Here is a 19,832-nt window from a genome sequence, read left to right on the forward strand (position 1 = left end):
CCAAAATTGATAAAGCTAAAATTTGATCCATCATTTGTCACTGTCCCTAAAAAATATTTTTTAAATGCTTTCAACTTCTTCTCCTACTCCAGCTAGTTTATGCTTTACTGACTCATCTTTTTGGATGTGCTAACAGCTTGCATAATAATGTACAAAGTAGACAGCTGTGAAACATCACTTGAAGTGATTCCAGACTATATGCTGGGCCAGATTCTTAGTTGATGTAAATCAGCATAGCTCTGTTGAAGTAAAGCTATGCTGATTAAACTCCAGTTGGGTATCTGGCCAGCTGAAAGCAGAATTCATTGGCTCAGGTTAATAAAGTTACTTCCATTTTGTAGTAAACTGCAGTTATACTTTTAAATTGACTGAAATAATAAATAAATACTTAGTAGTATTCATCAGATGTTCTAAAGCAGCATTTTCCACGTTTTATAGATGATTAAACTTGGACACATTTTAGATGGAAAATTCATAAGAAAATTAAACTAGATGTACCATAAAGAGGCAAAACTCTGTTGCTGGTTTCTCAGTTCTAATGTTTTGTCATGGCATATAGAAAATTGCATTTCCTAGGATTTATACACTGCAATCCAAATATACTATATAATCAAATGGTATTTATTTTATTTATATATTTAGATTTATAAAAGTGCTAAAATGGGCATCTAAGGTACCCTTGATAAAACATTTTTATTTATAAAAATAAACAAACACTCAATAAATGACTCAATAAATGTCATGGTGAAAGGTTTCCAGAAATCCAGTCACTCAGTTAATCTGCAGAACTAAAACTGCAGTTATAATTTCCAAGAATTTTCTAAAACTTGCCAAAAAGAGGTCTCCTTCCCAGTCTGTAGCAATTGGCCTTTAAAATTCACAGAATTTTAGGATACCTGAACATGCTGGGCCAGCTCCTTAGCTGACCTCAACAGAGCTCTGCCAATTTATACCAACTGAAGATTTGGTCCCCTGACAGTAACAATGGAAACCAAGAGATCCAGCACTAAGAAAGAGAGAATAATGGACTGTCCATTCACCCTTAAAGTATACAAAAACATCATTCCAAAATGTAAATTCCAATTTTAATTGAAAGAAGGAAAAAAATACAGAGCAATCTGAACATACCAATTTAGTATTGCTGAAATCCTTCTCCATATTTTCTGCTATGTTCTGTAATGCCTGCAATTGTATATCCATTTCCTGCAGCTTTGTATTAAAGTGTTCTTTGCTAATGATTTTGGCTGATAGTCCTGTAGAGTGAATGATGCTGACATCCTCATGCAATAGGTTCCAGGTTAGATTGTCTCTAGCAGCATTTGATTTTACATCCCTTTCTTGCACTGGGAACAGACCATTTTGATGGTCATCTCAAAATAATAATAAAAAAGAACAAACATAATACAGTGAACTGTAAATATTTAAATAACGGGTATGCATGTATCAGTTATGCTGATGTTTTTGGTGTGGGTTGGAGGAGTGCAGGCACCATCCCTATAGGAGTCATATTGTAAATGGTCCTTCTGTGAATAAATCTCCCCCATCCTACATGGAGAATGGGATCAGTCACCGCTTCCTGCATCCCAGGACCTGCAGAAGGTCTGGCGATTTGTGTTAGAAGGGAGGGCTGCGAGATGCACAGTGTACCCATCATCCTGGCAAGCAGTGGTAATTCTGCTAAAACATAATGCAGATTGTAACTGCATGAACCTTCTGATAGAGTCCACCTTCCCCTCTACACTACTGAATACCATGGCAGTGTGGCTCTACTGCAGGAGGTTGGCATTAGGGAGAATGATGAAGAATCATAGAATCTCTCAGGAAGAGACATGACCTTGAAGAGAAAGAGAAAGCACAGGGGAATTCTGCAGAATTTCTTAGGAGGGATGGCCTCTAGGGTGGGGGAAGGAGAGAAGGTCTCGTGTGTGGAAGTGCAACAGTGCTATAATGAAGGATTTTTGTGAGCAATTATTTTCAACTAAAAAAAATAAAAATAAAAGAGTAAAAAAGTGATTGTTACCTTTTCCCTGAAATTCATTAGGTGGAATTGCATTGGTAACAGAAGCTGCCATGTGATGCAGCTTTGCAGAAGATGGAACTTCAAAGTTCTCATGTTGTTGTGTGGTAACCATCTCTTCTGTAGACTCGGCTATAGTAGGCAAATCCTTGAAGAGATCACAGTCTTCAATGTCAATCACATTGATATATTTGTGTCCAATCTGAACCATAGCAGGAAAAATTAAAAGGAATTATACAATACGTATTTTGGGTAGTACTGTGGCTAACTGTCCTCTTTTCTAATCCATTGTCTTTGGTTTTTGAGTTGAAATAGATACTTGTTTATTTCAAAGACTGGATAACAGTCATTTTTCTATAAAGTTTCATGCAATCGACTCATGCTGATGAGACAAACCCAAAATAACACAACTGGTTACATACAGCATGTTATAACTGTATTATCAGAAAATATTTCTGAGTACTAACCAAATCAGGTGCAGTATCAGACACAGATGATGGTAAAAGGCTCTCCCCTACTTCTGTGTGGAACTTGAAGTTTAAGTACATGTCTGGTGGCAACATCTGAGGAACTCTTGAAGCCAGATGTTCTATAAGGATGAAATAATGGTTAGGAATACAACATACAGTAAATATCCCTGGTATATTAGAAAAACAATTTCACTAACTCAGAATAAAGGAAAGCTTCTGTATCAGAGCCCTTTGACCAGAATAAAGTGACATGCTATGCTATATTGTTGTTTAATACTTATTCACAATAAAGCTGATTATTATTACGTGATTATTACCAAAACGAAAAATAAACAAAAAAATTAAAAAATTAAAAATCAGTATAAATCAAAGAAATTGTGAACTTCTATTAGTTTCCAGAAACAGTTCTTCAATTAAATAGTTAAAAAACCCAAACCTGACACTTGCTCTAAAACACACTAGAACACATTGTTAGCAAAAACTGTAGCACACAGTTTTGTAATGCATTGAACTATTAGATGGTGGAATGGTCTTGCAAGAGAAGTGGCACCATCAAAATCTAAGCACTTGTGGGGAACTATCATGCACTGGAAGAGGGAAGTATCTAGGTGATTTAATGGATCTTTTCCACCTCTAATTTCTATGGGTGTAGGCTAGATTAATAAAATTATAGTAATAATCCTTTTGTTGTCTGTAAATTAAATTAAATATATTTTTTTAATTAATGGAGATATCCTATCTCCTAAAACTGGAAGGGACCTTGAAAGGTCATTGAGTCCAGCCCCCTACCTTCACTAGCAGGGCCAAGTACTGATTTTGCCCCAGATCCCTAAGTAGCCCCCTCAAGGATTGAACTCACAACCCTGGATTTAGCAGGCCAATGCTCAAACCACTGAGCTATCCCCCCCAATTCTAACTGGAAGCTGTAGCACAGCTTTGGGGTTAAAAGGATATTCCCATTACAATCCACATTTTCAAGGTCTTATATTTGGGAAAAAAAAAAAAAAGTCTCCTGCAGCACCAATTTACACAAAAGAGAAGTGTTTTTATTACAAAGAACAAATCAGATTCTATTCTGCAAAAAAAAAAACTCGATTGAAAAATCAAAGCCAGATCAGGGGGAAAATAGTTCCTGCCAGTAAGTGGAAAAACTGAGTAAGGCAGCCTGCTCAGATATGGAGCGACTGGAAAATGACAGAGATGTATAAAAACGCAAAAGTATCTGCTAATGCAGGAGAACAACAATGTGGACTATAGAGTCAGGAAATGCAGTCACAATCAACATTTTCATATTACAAATCACTGTTATTTATTTAGATTTTAAAAACAATTGGACTAAAATTAATGTCTTCTTCATGATATTCTCCACTTAGCTACTGAAAACATCATATAATGCAAAAGTGTATACAGAAAACCCATGCAATCCACAGAATGACAAAGAAAGGCAGAAGGCACACCTGTTGAAGGAACAGAGGCGATAGGTTGGTTTTTACTAAGTTCAGAAACTGTCTTGTCTTCAGAGCCGGTTTCTATATCCTGATATGACTTGAGGACTTGATTGGTATGAAAAAATAAAATCAAAATGGATTATTAGAACAGGAAAAAATTTACAGTTGGGAGAGCAGAAACCTATAAAGAAAACATTTGCTTACTATCCATTAACAGAAATTATATAAGAAAAAGGAAGTAACCAGATTCTAATGCCTAAGATCTAAATCTTAGCTCTAAACTGCTAAATCTAAACCATAATGTGGACAAAATGCCAAGTGAAATCAACAGGAGTATTTCTAGAGAAAAGAATTCGGAATCTGGCCCTCAGGAAAAAACTGACAATCGCTTTATGTCAAGAAGAAATTTTGCATTTTTATTTGAATATCCGTTGGAACAAGAACATCTGTTTTATTATTTATTTGAAATAAGAAATACCAAAAAATATAACAAGTTAATCAATATTTTTAAGCTTTTTCGATTATTTAAAAGAACCAATACTGCAATACACAAAATTAGATCTGGAAAACAAGTGGTTGCAAAGTGTAAAACCAATAGCGCAAACAGATTATAGGTGGCATTTTACCTGGATCTGTATTTGTGCTTGCATCTTGAGTTTCTGCGGGTTTTTTCCTTGTGGAAGCCATGCAGTGTAGACCTGCTGTAGTAGTAATAGTCTCTCCCACTGTGTCTAAAATGGGGAAAACACATAATCATTGTCCACTATTAGAACAAGAATTATTTTATTTATCTGTTCTACAGTTTTTAAATTAGAAAATATTCAATTATTTCAGTAAGCATGCTTTATAAAAATATTGGTGGAAATATGTGCCCAACTTAAGACCTTCTGTAAGAGGATCCAACTCCACTGAAATCTATATGGTTGTGCCTACTTAAACCAACCCTGAATTTGGCCAAGTAACTTTTAAATGAGATATCTTTTTATATAATAAAATGTTGTACGTGTCTCATGTTTTAAAGAAAAAGAGTGTGTGTGTGTGTGTGTGTGTGTGTATGTATGTGTGTATATATATATATATTTGTTTTATTCTTCCTATTTTTGGCTTGTATTTTGACAAGGCAATCACCTATTTCTCTAATACCTAAAGTCAGGGAATGGATTTTCCTCTCTTTTTTCTCCTAGCAATGCTAAATCTGATATTGAATTAGTGAGTTGGAAGGAAGGATATCAGCCACATTTTCCCCACACATGGACTTTTGCTCCTGGACAGATTGGAGAAGAGATCATTTTCAGAATAACCTGGGCAATTTGCTCCCGGAGTCACCTTATATTCCATGTAATCAAAATTTTCATTTAAATAAAAGTAGAGTAATATCTATTTTATTTAAACTACAGAAATTTGTTATAAACCTTGAAAAATATTTTTTCTAACTATTTTTACCCCAACAAGTCCAGATAGTATAATCACTGCAATGAACACCTAACTTTCCATTGTTTTCTTTTTCTCTCTCTTTTGCAGTATTCTAGGACAGAAACAATATAGGGACATTATACAATTATAAACAATACAGTGATCTCGTTTACTCTCATGTAAACTTGGAGTAATTCCATTCACTTCAGTGGAGTTATTCTGAGTGCACATTTATGTGTAACTGAGGTCAGAATCCAGCCCACAGACCCTGAATCTGAGAGACGTTTTTGGTTTGGTTGTTTTGGGAGTACCCTTCAAAATTTTAGTGCCATGAAAGACGACTAGCCTTACGTTTCGACTCATCATGCATTAATAGAGATCTTCATGATTTTATTGGGGAGATTTTGCAAGCCATGATGGATTTCCCTGCTCTACATTGCACGATTTGAGATGTTGCATTTTGATGTTGTCGTGTCTTCATTATGCTCAGCAAGGCAAACAGTTAAACATATCAACCTAGGAACTCAGAATTTAACCAATGATTTAGGTCTTTCTGTGACATCAGACAACCATTTTGAAAAAAAAGATAGAGTTCATGACTTTAGACATGATTTTTTTTTAAAAAAACATGAATGTACATACCAAGTGAAATGACAAAATCATCTTCAAGATAACGGCTGGATTCTGCTTGCTGATCCTAATATGAGAAAAATGTAATCAAACCAGTGATACAGGATTTCTTGATGCTGTCAACTTTTAAATAAAGTTATGCTTCCTTTGAGCAATAATTTTAAAACTCATTAGAAAACATACTTTTCCCCACTTAGTGGCACAAACAGCTCCCTGGCAGAAGGATTTCCTATCTAGGTTGTACTGAGCATGCTCACCCAAACTGAGCAGGCTCAGTAGATAACTGCTATTGGTGGGAAAATGTGCCGTCTGCTGTTTTTGCCGTTACACCGGGCCGTGCGTGGCAGCTGCTGATCTTGCTGGTGCTATGGAGCAGGCAGTCACAGCGTTCCCTCCTCTCCTGCTGGTGCCCTGGGTTGAAGCTGCTCCTCAGCTCCCAGCCCCCTTTGCTCCCACAGAGGGAGAAGGTAAGAGCCGCCCGTGTGGGGAGACCCGGCTCTGTGGCTGGCAAACCCCTCCGGGAACAGGGACCACAGGGGAGCACACAACCTCTAATACCCCTCTCCCTACACCCTGAGCTACGCCCTCCCTGCACAAAGCCCCAGGTATGCCTCTCCCTGCACCTGAGCTACCCCCCCTACCCGCACACAGACCCAGCTACCCCCTCCCTGCACCCTGAGCTACCCCCCTGCCTGCACATAGCCCCAGCTACCCCCTCTCTGCACCTTGAGCTACCCCATCTGCACACAGTCCCTAGCTACCCCCTTCCTGCACCCTGTGCTATCCCCATGCCGGCACAGAGCTACCCCCTCTAAGCTGGTTTCAAACTTTTTTTTATAATTTTTGGTTGCACCTCTTGGCCCCCAACCCAGACAGGCTGGGTGGCCTGCTGAAGTGAGTCAGGAGTGGAGGTGGCACTCCCTCCCTGGATCCCGCCATGCGGACGTGCCTTGAGCCCTTCTGGCCCCTTCCCCCTCAAAATAGAAGCCAAACTATGCCTATGCCCAAGGCCTCTGCCCTGAGGGCCAACCCCCTGCTGGGCCCTGGAGTTTTTATAGCTTGTTGGAGGGGGCCTCCAAGAGAAAAAGTTTGAGACCCCCTGCTCATGGACTAGATCGCTTTTTAAATAAATTGTGGAGAAGAGCCTTGCTATCCCCCATTCTTTGTGAGGAAGTGCTGAATTTCTAAATTATATAAAGGAAACACACACAGCAGTACAGTGGCGGGTGTCTTAAAAATGTGCATAATAAAATAGCAAATGGTACCACCACACTTAAGCAAGATCTACAGTTTGTACAGTTTTAAATAAAAATGACCTAGAAAACATTAGTGGATTTCTGGACAAATTATTATAAATGTCATAGAAATGCTATGGAATAAATAACCAGCTAAATCAGAATTATAATCACTATGGGGATTTTCATCAATACAAGCCAACAAAGAATTTTTTTATGGATTGCAACTCCCCTTGATTGTGCAAAAAAACCCTCATCCTCAGAAAGAAGAATAGCTCATGTCCCAATTTTATAGGATTGGTATGTCAACATGGCAGAACTTATTTCATGTGAGCACCTGACAGGAGTAATGAAAATACCCTGAAGAATTTCTTTTGGTAAAGGAGGGCTTTATCTCTGGCTTAAAGGAAAATGCAAGTGTGCAAGTAAAAAAGGTACATGAGATCACTACAGAGGTGCTGAAAAGAGTGGAGGAGGTATTTAGCAGGGTTTTGTTTATATTGTGATTACTTGTTGCTTCACTTGTATAATTATTTTAAAAATCAATAAGAAAGGAAGAAAATATTAATTATTTTCTTATACCTGTATTTCAGTTTCAAAAACTCTCTCTCTATCATCAGTACTAATAATGAAGTCATCTGGGTGGAACGTCACACTTGGTTTTTTCTTGTCTTCCTTCTCTTTTATCTGTTTCTCAGCACGTCTCTTTTGCCTGTCAACATATCAATGAGAAATAACAATTTAACTTCACTCTGATATTAGAAAGAATGATTGATGTTTCTATTAAGCAAGAAATAACAACAATAACCTTCTTCTTAAGAAATATATTAGGTGTTTGAGTAAAGACAGAGTTAACTGCTGTTCCATTGAAACTAACTAAAAATCTATGTATCCAAGTTATTTAAGGTGTTCCTAAAATATTTAATAGTAACACTTAAATTTATTCACATATTCTAATCAAAATAATATACTGGTTATCTAAGACCCCATTTAACTAAATTATTGTAAACCTGATATTTTGTATCTTTTACAACATGATTACTACTGCTATCTTTTGTATACAATGAAAAATAAAATATTACACAAGTCAGAAGGGCCTACACAGAAATGTTGCAGCAAGAAATAAATCTGTGTTGCTATGAATGAAACTGTCTCCCTAACCGGTAACTCGTTTTCCTAAAAAGACTGCAGATTTCTTTTAAAAATATTTACCATCAGTTTAGTAAAACACCATGAATTGCCTTAAACATTACAATTTATAACATTTTAAAGCAAGATATCTGAAAATCAAATCAGTTACTCTTACTTGCCTGTCAAGAGCTAAGTTCAGGATTCTGTGTTTCTACCCACAAGTGAAAGCATCAGAATCACAAGTGGGGGTGCTCTACTTTAGGTGCTTTGATGTCATTAACTCTTTCAAGGGAAACACAGAACTATGAACTGTCATGACAGTAATCTACTGATGCTGCAGAAGAACTGCAGGGGCAAGGTAGGTGCAGGTCAAGGGCTAACCTAGGAATTGCTTTGGTTTGTACTGACCATGTAATGAAAATAATTCTAGATTAATGTGCAATAACTAAGATCAGTTTAAAAGTAATGAAATATACAGCCAGTAAAATAGAATTAGCTAAGTAAAGAACTCAGTCGTGTACTCATTCAGATCAGTGGGAGTTTTGCCATTCACTCCACTGGGTTCACAATCAGGCTCAATGACTTTACAAGGAAATGTTCATCATCCTGTCAATGAGCTTAGAACCCAGACTTAAATTAAACTCCTCCAGAAGTCAGAGAGCATGCTCTCTTGAGGAATACATGCCCTAGCAATGTGACTATTTTGTGATGTGGACAGCTGATCACTAAGAACTAAACTGTGACTATCAAATCATTTCACAGAGTAGGCAATGATACATGGTAACAATTCACACCAGAGATTTAGAAGTGAAAGGCTCTGTATCCTATTATCAGCCTCCTCAAATTATTTGGCATCCAATCCTGTTTTCAATGAAGCTGGTACAAAAACTCCCATTGTAATCAGTCGGAGAAGGCTCAGGTTACTAGTAAGCCTCTCCAAATGAAGACCAATTTTGAAAATTTGTCCTTACCTTTTTGTATTGTTCTTTGTGTGTCTTGCGTCAAATGGCTCAGTGTTAACTTTTAACAACTCAATCTGACCAGAATGGTCTTGTCCAATGAAGTCGTGTGGTGCACTGGTACACTGGCGGCTTTGCTCAAATGCAATGAGATTTTGAATTGGGATGAGTTTTGGTGGTTGGAACTGTTTGAAAGAGAAGCAGAATGAGACATTTATAGAAGAGGAAACCAAACATTTTATAGACGCTATTAAACAGAGTAGGTCCAACTCTTACCTCAGTTACACAGGTATAACTCCTAATGCAGTCAATGCAGAAGGCAACTATCTAGTAGTAGAATCAGACCTAATTACTGAACACATTTATAAATTATCACCCAGAGACAACATAAGAGACACAAGAGCAGGTGGTTACACCGTAAAGAAAAGATGCAGTACAAAACAGAAGAGGATATAGAAATATTGTTGTTGGTTTATTACTAGAGCTCAACAAAACCACTTCATTAATTTATTTGTCCAAATTTTAAGAAAAATCCTTTTTTTCTTGCAAAATCCTTTCCCATTTGTTATTCTCCAACATATTAAAATTCCTATAGCATGTTCCTGTGGATGAAGTTAGGAAATGGGCAACATGCATATGGGTCGGAGGACCTCCAGCTCCCAGGAATTATTTATCTTTTGATATACATTTGCCTTAACAAAGGGGAAATTTACAAAATTTTATATTCTAAAGTAAAATGTCATTTTCCTTTAAAAATAGGTATTTAGCAAGGAATGAGAAATTTCTTACCTGATCATTTTCCTTGTTAGCAGCTTCTCTCCCAATTCAACACTAATAAATTAACGCCTCACCCCAGCTTTGAAATTTCTGAGGCAGTCCATTATTACTGCTGGAGGCTCCACAACTAAGCCCCTTGCCCTTCAGCTCAGGCTACCAGGATTCTTCCAAAGCTACAGAAACACTCCAGCAACTGACTATTAGCATTAAGACCACTTGACATAATGTGGTAATTAGCCTTAACTCAGTTATATATTTAAGTCTCCCTTTAGAGGAAAACTTCCATTTGCATTCCAATCACTTATCAGACTACCAGGATGTGTTGAATGAGGAGAGAAGTTGCTAATAAAAAGAAAATTATCATGAAAGAAATCTCTTTTTGTTGCACAGCTTCTCTCCTCATTCATCTCTAATGGGAAATGGCAAGAAGTGAATCATAGAGGTGGGGGGGGGGGAGATAAGCAGAGTTTTAATTATTTTTATAGTAGAATAATAGGCAGGAATGGAAGTTCTTCCCATATAAAGCAAGGAATTGTGTGGAAACCAGCCCAGTTGCACCCTTCTATCAATGGATGACTGCAGAGAAATGGAAACTTACTTTGCAAATCTTCAATAGATGAGGCTCATACCCTTGTCCCCAATACTCTAGGGCAGGGGTAGGCAACCTATGGCATGGGTGCTGAAGGCAGCACACGAGCTGATTTTCAGTGGCACTCACACTGCCCACGTCCTGGCCACCGGTCCAGGGGGCTCTGCATTTTAATTTAATTTTAAATGAAGCTTCTTAAACATTTTAAACACCTTATTTACTTTACATACAACAATAGTTTCGTTATACATTATAGACTTATAGAAAAAGAGACCTTCTAAAAATGTTAAAATGTATTACTGGCATGCGAAACCTTAAATTAGAGTTAATAAACGAAGATTCGGCACACCACTTCTGAAAGGTTGCTGACCCCTGCCCTAGGGACTTCTGTTAATTGTTTCCCAAATCCTAGCATGATAACTGGTGCAGGATTTAACACCTTGCCTGCAGCAACTTTGAGGACCTATGGCCTTGACTTTTTGGATAGAATGAGATGGAGAGTATAATTAGTATATGTATTCAATATGCTTGAGACAGACCTTCAGACTGGTAGGAATGCCCATTTCTGCCACAATCTTCCAAAGGAGTGCTAGGGATTAGCACAAAATAACAGAACTATTTCCCAGGAATTGTGGAACGAGGAACTTACCTTGAACAGAAAGGTTTCCTGGAGCTATAAGAATAACCTTTTCCTCATGACAACAGCTGTGTGATTCTTGTCTATATAGGAGATATAATTCCAATTCCAAATAGTAACTAGAAAGGCCAGTCATAGGCTTGTGTAATCTGATTAATATTGCTGATGTGTCTACCTACAGGACACCAATAGGGAAGGTACATATGTTTCTATGGTGCTTGATTGTAGAACTCCTCCAATCTACCATTCTGGTGAAACTCTAATGTAGCGGAGATCACCAGACCTTTGTGACTACATCTGTATCACAACAGCATCCAGAGGTCAGGGACTCATTGCACTGGGCACCATACAAAGGGGCAGTCCCTGCCCCAAAGAGCTTTCTGTTTCCTCTTGCACCGGAAACATAAATTGATCAGATTAATGAATGAAATAGACTGACAGACTTTAAAGTCAGAAGGGACCATCATGATCACCTAGTCTGACATCCTGCATATTGCAGCCCACAGAATCTCAACCTCCCATTCCTATAGTAGACCCATAACCTCTGCCTGAGCTACTGAGGTCCTCAAATCAGTTTAAAGACTTCAAGTTACAGAGAACTCACCATTAATACCAATTTAAACCTGCGCATGAGGAAGGCGAAAAATCCCCAGAGTCTCTGCCAATCTGATCCAAGGGAAAAATCCTTCCTGTTCCCAAATATGGCAATCAGTTAGACCATGAACATGTGGGCAAGACCCACCAGGCAGATACCTGGGAAAGAATTCTCTGTAATAACCCAGAGTCCTTCATCTAGTGTCCCATCTCCAGGTGTTGGGAATTTTTGCTACTGGCAGTTGCCGATGGACCATGTGCTACTGTAGGCAGTCCCATTAGACCATACCCTACATAAATTTAACAAGCTCAGTCTTGAAGCCAGTTAGATTTTTTGCTCCCATTAGAAGGCTGTTCCAGAACTTCACCCCTCCGATGGTTAGAAACCTTCAAGCCTAAACTTGTTGATGGCCAGTTTATATCCATTTGTTGTTCTGTCCACATTGGCACTTAACTTACTTCCTCTCTCTCCCTGATATTTATCCCTCTGATGTATTTATAGAGAGCAATCATATCTCCCCTCAGCCGTCTTTTGGTTAGGCTAAACAAGCCAAGCTCTTTGAGTCTCCTTTCATAAGGCAGGTTTTTCATCCCTTGGATCATCCTAGTAACCCTTCTCTGCACCTGTTCCAGTTTGAGTTCATCTTTCTTAAACATGGGAGACCAGAACTGCACACAGAATTCCAGATGAGATTTCACCAGTGCCTTGTATAATGGTACTAACACTTCCCTGTATCTACTGGAAATACCTCACCTGATGCATCCTAGGATTGCACTAGCCTTTTTCATGGCTGCATCACACCGACAGCTCATAGTCATCCTGTGATCAACCAGGTCTTTCTGCTCCTGTCGCTTCCAACTGAGAAGTCCACAGCTTATAGCAAAAAATTCTTGCATGTAGGGACTAACAACATGATCTTGCACTTTGCACTATTGAATTTCATCCCATTTCTATTACTCCCATTTATAAGGTCATCCAGCTCTTCTTGTATGATATTCCGGTCCTTTTCTGTATTGGCAATACCTCCCAAGTTTGTGTCAGCCGCAAAGTTTATTAGCTCTCTCACTTTTTGTGCCAAAGTCAGTAATAAAAATGTTAAATAAGATTGGTCCCAAGACTCTTCCTGAGGAACTCCACTAGTAACCTCCCCTCCAGCCTGAGAGTTCACCTTTCAGTATGCTGTAGTTTCCCCTTTAACAAGTTCCTTATTTACTTTCAATTATCATATTAATCCCTATCTTCTTCAATATAACTAATAATTTCCCATGTGGAACTGTATCAAATGCCTTACTGAAATCCAGGTAGATGAGATCTACTGCATTTCCTTTGTCTACAAAATCAGTTATCTTCTCAAAGAAGGAAATCAGGTTGGTCTGGCATGATCCACCTTTTGTAAAATCTTGTTGCATTTTATTCCAATTACCATTCACCCCTATGTCCTTAACTACTTTTTCTTTCAAAATTTGTTCCAAGGAACAAGTATACTTGCATATACTTGAGAACAAACTAACAAGCCTGTAGTTTCCTGGATACCTTTTTTTCTCTTTCTTAAAAATAGGAATTATATTAGCAATTCTTCAATCATAGGGTATGACCCCTGAGTTTACAGATTCATTAAAAAACCTTGCTATTGGACTTGCGATTTCATGTGCCAGTTTCTTAAATATTCTTGAATGGAGATTCTCCTGGTCCCCTGATTTAGTCCCATTAAGCTGTTTGAGTTTGATTTGTACATCAGATATGGTAATTTCTACCTCCATATTCTCATTGCCATTAGCCCCCCTGCCACTGCCGCTAAGCTTTCCATTAGCCTTACTAAAAACGGAGGCAAAATATTTATTTAGGTGTTGGGTCATGCCTACATAATCTTTAATCTCCACCCCCCCCCCCCCATCCTCAGTGCTTATCAGTCCCACTTCTTTTTTCCTTGATTTCTGCTTATTTATATGGCTATAAAACCTTTTATTATTGGTTTTAATTCCCTTTGCAAGATCCAACTCTGTTTGGCTTTTGGCAGTTTGCACTTTATTACTACACTTTCTGGTAGCCTTTCTTGCTGATCCGTCCCATCTTCCATTCCTTGTAGGCTTTCTGCTTTCACTTAATCACCTGTTTGAGATGCTTACTGATTTAGGTTGGTCTGGAACCCTTCCCTACGAATTCACCGCCCCCCTCCCTTGGTGGGGATGCAGGGTTCAGATATCTTATGCAACTTTGACTTAAAGTAATTCCAAGCCTCCTCCACATTCAGATCCTTGAGTTCTTCAGCCCGGTCCACTTCCCTAACTAATTCCCTTAATTTGGTGGTTCTCAACCTATTTACCATTGTGGGCCGCATATGCAGCTATGAGTTATGTGCAGGGCTGACGGGAGGGGGGGAAGCCAGTACAAATTACCAGGGCCCGGCAGTCCGGAAGGGGGCCCAGGGCCTAGCTTCCCCCCGTCTCGTTGGCCCTGTTTAGCCAGTCCGCCCTGGCTGGGGGGCCCGAAAAAAAAATTTTCACCGGGGCCTGAACCCGCTCTCGTCGGCCCTGGTTATGTGGACCACATCCACACAATATATATATTGTACCTATATGGCCCTGAGGATGTCACATGTGCTGATTGGGCTGCAAGCGACCTGTGGACCACAGGTTGAAAATCACTGCCTTAATTTTTTGAAATTAGCACTTTTGAAATCAAGGAAAGCAACTATTTGGTGAAGAAATCTGTCAGCTATCACATCCAGGAAAATCTGGGCCTTATTATTATTAGTAGCATGTGGCCTCCAATCTCTATTTGGGAAGTTAAAGTCTCCCATAAACATACAATTCTCAGCAGAATTTATTTCATTAAAAACATTAAAGAGGTCTCTATCCAAATCCAAATCAGATCCTTGTATTCTGTAGCACACCCCAAGCTCTATAAGGGAACTTCTAGTAGCTTTCTTCCTCAAAGTGATTTTGGCCCAAACAGACTCTTTCTTATCCATTCCATCACTTCTCATTTCTTTATAGTCTACCTCATCATTAATATACAATGCTGCTCTGCCACCTTTGCTTTTATTTCTGTCTTTCCTGAACAGCACATACCCTTCAATACCTATATTCCAGTCATGACTACTATTCCACTATGTTTCTGTTATCCCTATAATATCTGGTTTCACTTTCTGCATTAGTAGTTCTAGTTCCTCCATTTTGTTACGCAGGCTCCTTGCACTGGTGTGTAAACATCTTAATTGTTGCTGCTTGGCTTCACCCACATTCCTTGCCCAACTGGGTACAGGCATTCTACTGCCAGTATCACCTATCTGACTGGTATCAGCACAATCCTTCCTCTTAATATCCATTATGCTACCCATTGCTGTATCCTTTCTTACTTGATTTTCCTCCCTCTCAATGTTAAAATCAGGCATGGAGATTATATGAACATCTCCCAACCATCTCCCCCGAGTTCTTAGTTTAAAGATCTTTTAATGAGTTGTGCCAACCTCTATCCCAGAGGTCTATTTCCCTCCCTACTCAGGTGGAGTCCATCCCATGAGAACTATCCTCTGTCCATGAATGCCTCCCAGTGGTCAAACATCCCAAAGCCCGCCTTATAACACGACTGACTAAGCCATCTTTGATCATCATAATCTTGTCTCACCTTCGTTCTCCTCCTCTAGGGACAGGCAGAATCCCACTGAAGATCACCTGAGCCTCCATTTCCGTAAGCATCTTTCCCAGGCTGGCATAGTCTCCCGATATGTTCCATTGAGAATCTAGTTGTTTCATTTGTTCCCACATGAAGAACAATCAATGGATTCTTTCCTGCTCCCATTAGGATCCTCTTCAGCCTCAGGTCCACATCCCATTCTGAGTACCTGACAGAAAGCAAACCCTTCTGTTTTGCTCAGATGACAGGCCTGTTCTTCTTAGTAGGGAGTCCTCAATCACATATATGTGCCTTTTCCTGGTGATGGTGTTTCATGTTCATTTCGGCTGCAAGTCCTCTTGTCTTTTATTCTCCCTTGCAATCTTCTGCAAGTCATCCTGCATCTTCCTGGGGTTGTGAACTCTGGCTATCTCCATTGATTCTTCACCTCTTCTTACAGAATTAACTGCTCTTCTCTTCTTCCTTGCCCTCCCTCCTTCAGTTACAGCCTGCTGTGCCCCTTCTTCATTTTCCAATCCAGCAAACCTGTTCCTGGGCTCTATTTCTCCTTCATTAGCCAGTCTTCTTCTCTGCCTGGTTCTTGTAGTCACATGCTTTCACTGACCATTTTCCTCACTAGCAGTCTCCCCTATCAGTTCTTCAGTCCAGCTTGCATCTGTAAGTCTTGAATTTTCCCTTCAGCCTTCTCTTGCCTTTGCTCCATCATCTGCTTCAACCCCCTTCAAAACTCAACTATAGCTTCCACCTGCATCTCCAAGCCTCGGCTCTTCTCTTCCATCAGTTCTATCAGGCAGCACTTCATACAAATGAAACTCTTTTCAGGTACCCATGCTAGGATCATGTATATTCCGCAGCTTCCACATCCGATCATCTTCATTATCTCTTCCATTGCTTGGGTCACTATCACTGGTGCCACTGTAGCTGTCATTTCCTTCCTGCCTAATCTCCTGTGAAGGAAAAAAACAAAAACCAAACAAAAAAACAAGAAGAAAATATCCAAAAACACAACCAAACATCATACTCCTTCCTCCAACGCCCCTTAACACTTCCGTTTACAGCTCTGTTTGCCGGCTCCTGTGCGCTGGATACCAAAATGTGTCAGAGGCTAATAGAGAATCCATGCTGAACTACACTTTTCTTCCAGTGCCTAGGTTAACTGAGAATATTCCCAATCCAGGTGAAGGAATGCCTGCTTCAAGAGATCTTGTCTTTTCTGCAGGTGCAATGTGGGTTCCTGGTCAATCTAGCAAAGCCAGAGGAGGACTTAAACTTTCCCTTTTCTTCTTTTCTAGAAATAATGGACCTATCATCCAGGAACTTATTCAATTCTTTTTTTGAACCCAGTTTATACTTTTGGCTATCACAACATCCTTTGGCAAGGTGTTCCACTGATAGACTGTGCATTGTGTGAAGAAGTACTTCCTTATATTGTTTTAAAAGTGCTGCCCATTAATTTCGTTGGGTGATCCCTGGTTCTAGTGTTACATGAAGGGGTGTGACGGGGTGGACTAGGTCCAGAGGCCACCTGCTTGACGCCTTGCAGCACTGCCTCACCCCGCCCCAGAAAATAGCAGAGGAGAAAGTCCTCCAGGCAACCTAGAGTGGCTGCAGAGGAGCAGCCAATCAGAAAGGCTGTTGGAACAATCAATCAGTGGCCAGAAGGGCCATATATAAAGGGACCAGCAGAGGAAATGCAGTCAGTTACTGTCTGGAACTTGAAGAGGAAGAATGAGGTGCCTGGCTGGCTGGAAGAGCAGTAGGACCATGGACAGGTCAGTGCAGGCAGGCTGAGCCCAGGACGGTAATGGGCCCAGCTGGTCTAATTGAAGGATGAGCCCAAGTGAGGGCTGGCAAAAGGACACCAACTGAGGGTACTGAGATGGGCCCCTGTTGGGCTGTTAAAGGAGGCAGTGTCTCCAGGAAGGAAGCCTTGGTGCTATGGCCCCATACCAAGGCCATGAGAGAGAAGTAGAAACTGTATACCCCAGAAGGGGGGGACACTGTGTGTGTATGACTCAGCCAGGGAGCCGAGTCACTGAAGACCCACTGAAAGAACTATTGGCTGGAGGGGAAGGGGGCACTCACGAGAAGTGGGTCCAACCCTGTTGTAAGAACTAGAGGGGGAAAAAAAGCAGGCTCACACTCGACCAGAAAGGGAGCACCCATGAGAGGTGGGTGCCACCCCATTCAAAAATGAGTGATTGCAGGCACTATCAGCCAGAGTTGGGGGTGCTTGTGAGAGGCAGGTGCCAATGCCATTACAAGGGGTAAATAATACTTCCTTATTCACTTCCTCCACACCATTCATGATTTTATAGACTTCTATCATATCCCCTCTTGGTTTTTTTTCCTAAAATGAACAATCCCAATCTTCTTAATCTCTCCTCCTATGCAAGCTGATTCATATCCCAATACATTAGTTTGCTTTTCTGCGTAGTTTTTCCAATTCTAATATCTTTTCTGAGATGGGGCCACCAGAACTGCATGTAGTATTCAAACTGTGGGTGTACCCTGGATTTATATAGAAGGAATATTTTTTTTTCTCTTATTGTCTATCCCTTTCCTAATGGCTCCTAACAATGCTAGTGTTTTGGCTGCCGATTGAGCAGATATTTTTAAAGAACTATCCATGCTGACTCCAAAATCTCCTTCTTGGGGTCCAAATTGGCTGTTACCACTCATATATATATAGTTGGGATTATGTTTTCCAATGTGCATTGCTTTGCAGTTATCAAAACTGAATTTCATCTGCCATTTTGTTGCCCAGTTACACAGTCTTGTGAGATCCCTTTGTAACTCTTTGCAGTCAGCTTTGGACCTAACTGTCTGGAGTAATTTTGTATTGTCCCCAAACTTTACCACCTTGTGAGACTTGCATTCATAGACTTGCATCCATCCTGTGCAAGGATCTGGGCTGAAAATTGGGTCAGTTTTCTGCATGTTATTTGTACTTAACTGCCAACAAAGGGACATTCAGATATGACCTGAGAATAATACCTCATTTTGCATTGTATCGGGTGCATGGTTCCATAGCCTCCGAAGAAATTTCTCCAGGTGCATTTTAATAAACCTATCCAGGGAATGAAGTCAATCATGGCATCAGCAATCCAATCATGGCACCAGCAAACCACTGGAGATAGTTACCTATAGCTGACCATTGCCAGGAAATTACTGATGCAATGTAGTTTTGGCTCTTGGCAAATCTTTACCATAATAGCAAAAGTGTGACCGGAGCCATGCTTGTTTTGGCCCTTGGGTGAGCAAGTCTGCGCATTAAGTTCAAAAGATATTATTGATTTTGAACAACTGGTGGATATGAGTCCTTTCCCACATATGAATAGGTCTGTTTCTCTGGATAGGGCACTGGACTGACTTTTTGTGTAGGTGCATAATATACATTCTGCACTTTGCTGTGACTACCACCAGCTGTATCTTAAGATTCTAGGTCTTAAGAAGGGTGGACCAGAAGGGAGAGTCTTTACAAGAATTGTGAACCCTGATACGTAAATGCTTTTTTTGGTCTTTATCACACTGAGGATTCTGCTGATTTGGAGGAAAATGTATCTAGATTTTCTTGGCAACTTTTGTTCTAGATTTTTCCCTCTGCTAGGAAAATAGTCTCTTTTTGGATATCTTGATTGCTGTCAATGGATTTTGATGCTGGCTTTGATAGTGAAGGTTGAGGCATTTCTGCTATCTCGTTTATGAATTTCTCTAATGTTTTACCAAACAGCTCCTTACCTGTAAGTTTGCATGCACAAGATAGCTACTTAGGATGACTGATATTCATAGGTATTACACAGCATCTGATATTCATGGCTGTAAAACAGCTTCTTTGTAGCCACTGTTAGAAGCCATTGCTTTTGTGGCAAATAACATCAAGAGTTAACCAGGACAGAACCCAAGACATCGCAATCCAAGCAAGGATCATACCCATAGATGTTGAGCCATTTGCTTGTCACTGAGAAGGCTTTTTTATAAGGGTATGTCAATACAAAGAGTAAGTGTGCAGTAAACTGGGTTGTAAATCTACAGTGCTCTAGCCTGCTTTGGACTAATAGGTTATGTGGACCCTGCTACCACACACTAACATTCCGTAGTGTGCTGTAATCTATCTTTCCTCAGAGGTCATGTTTTCTAGATCTTTAATCATTTTTGTTGCTCTCTGGATTTTCTCCAATTTGTTCACATCTTTCCCAAAGTGTGGTGCCCAGAACTGGAAAAAGTACTCTAGCTAAGGCTTTATCAGTGCTGAGTAGAGTGATTACTTCTCGTGTCTTGCTTACAGCACTCTG

At 39.8% G+C, this 19,832-nt stretch overlaps 1 protein-coding gene across 3 annotated transcripts in view; it reads right to left on the reverse strand.

Annotated features, from left to right (window-relative positions):
* The window catches only part of CPLANE1 (ciliogenesis and planar polarity effector 1), a 171,251-nt gene that overhangs the window by 42,279 nt on the left and 109,140 nt on the right, over positions 1-19,832 (reverse strand). For all 3 annotated transcript variants that reach the window (XM_034773138.1, XM_034773139.1, XM_034773137.1), the window contains 8 exons: positions 9,316-9,488; positions 7,796-7,925; positions 5,991-6,045; positions 4,562-4,666; positions 3,945-4,040; positions 2,485-2,606; positions 2,021-2,219; positions 1,129-1,370 (listed from right to left, as the gene is read on the reverse strand). In XM_034773138.1, coding sequence (XP_034629029.1) covers positions 1,129-1,370; positions 2,021-2,219; positions 2,485-2,606; positions 3,945-4,040; positions 4,562-4,666; positions 5,991-6,045; positions 7,796-7,925; positions 9,316-9,488 — 1,122 coding nt within the window. The remainder of the gene's footprint in view (positions 1-1,128; positions 1,371-2,020; positions 2,220-2,484; positions 2,607-3,944; positions 4,041-4,561; positions 4,667-5,990; positions 6,046-7,795; positions 7,926-9,315; positions 9,489-19,832) is intronic.

The sequence above is a fragment of the Trachemys scripta genome, chromosome 6, assembly GCF_013100865.1.
Source record: "Trachemys scripta elegans isolate TJP31775 chromosome 6, CAS_Tse_1.0, whole genome shotgun sequence".
NCBI lineage: Eukaryota > Metazoa > Chordata > Testudines > Emydidae > Trachemys > Trachemys scripta.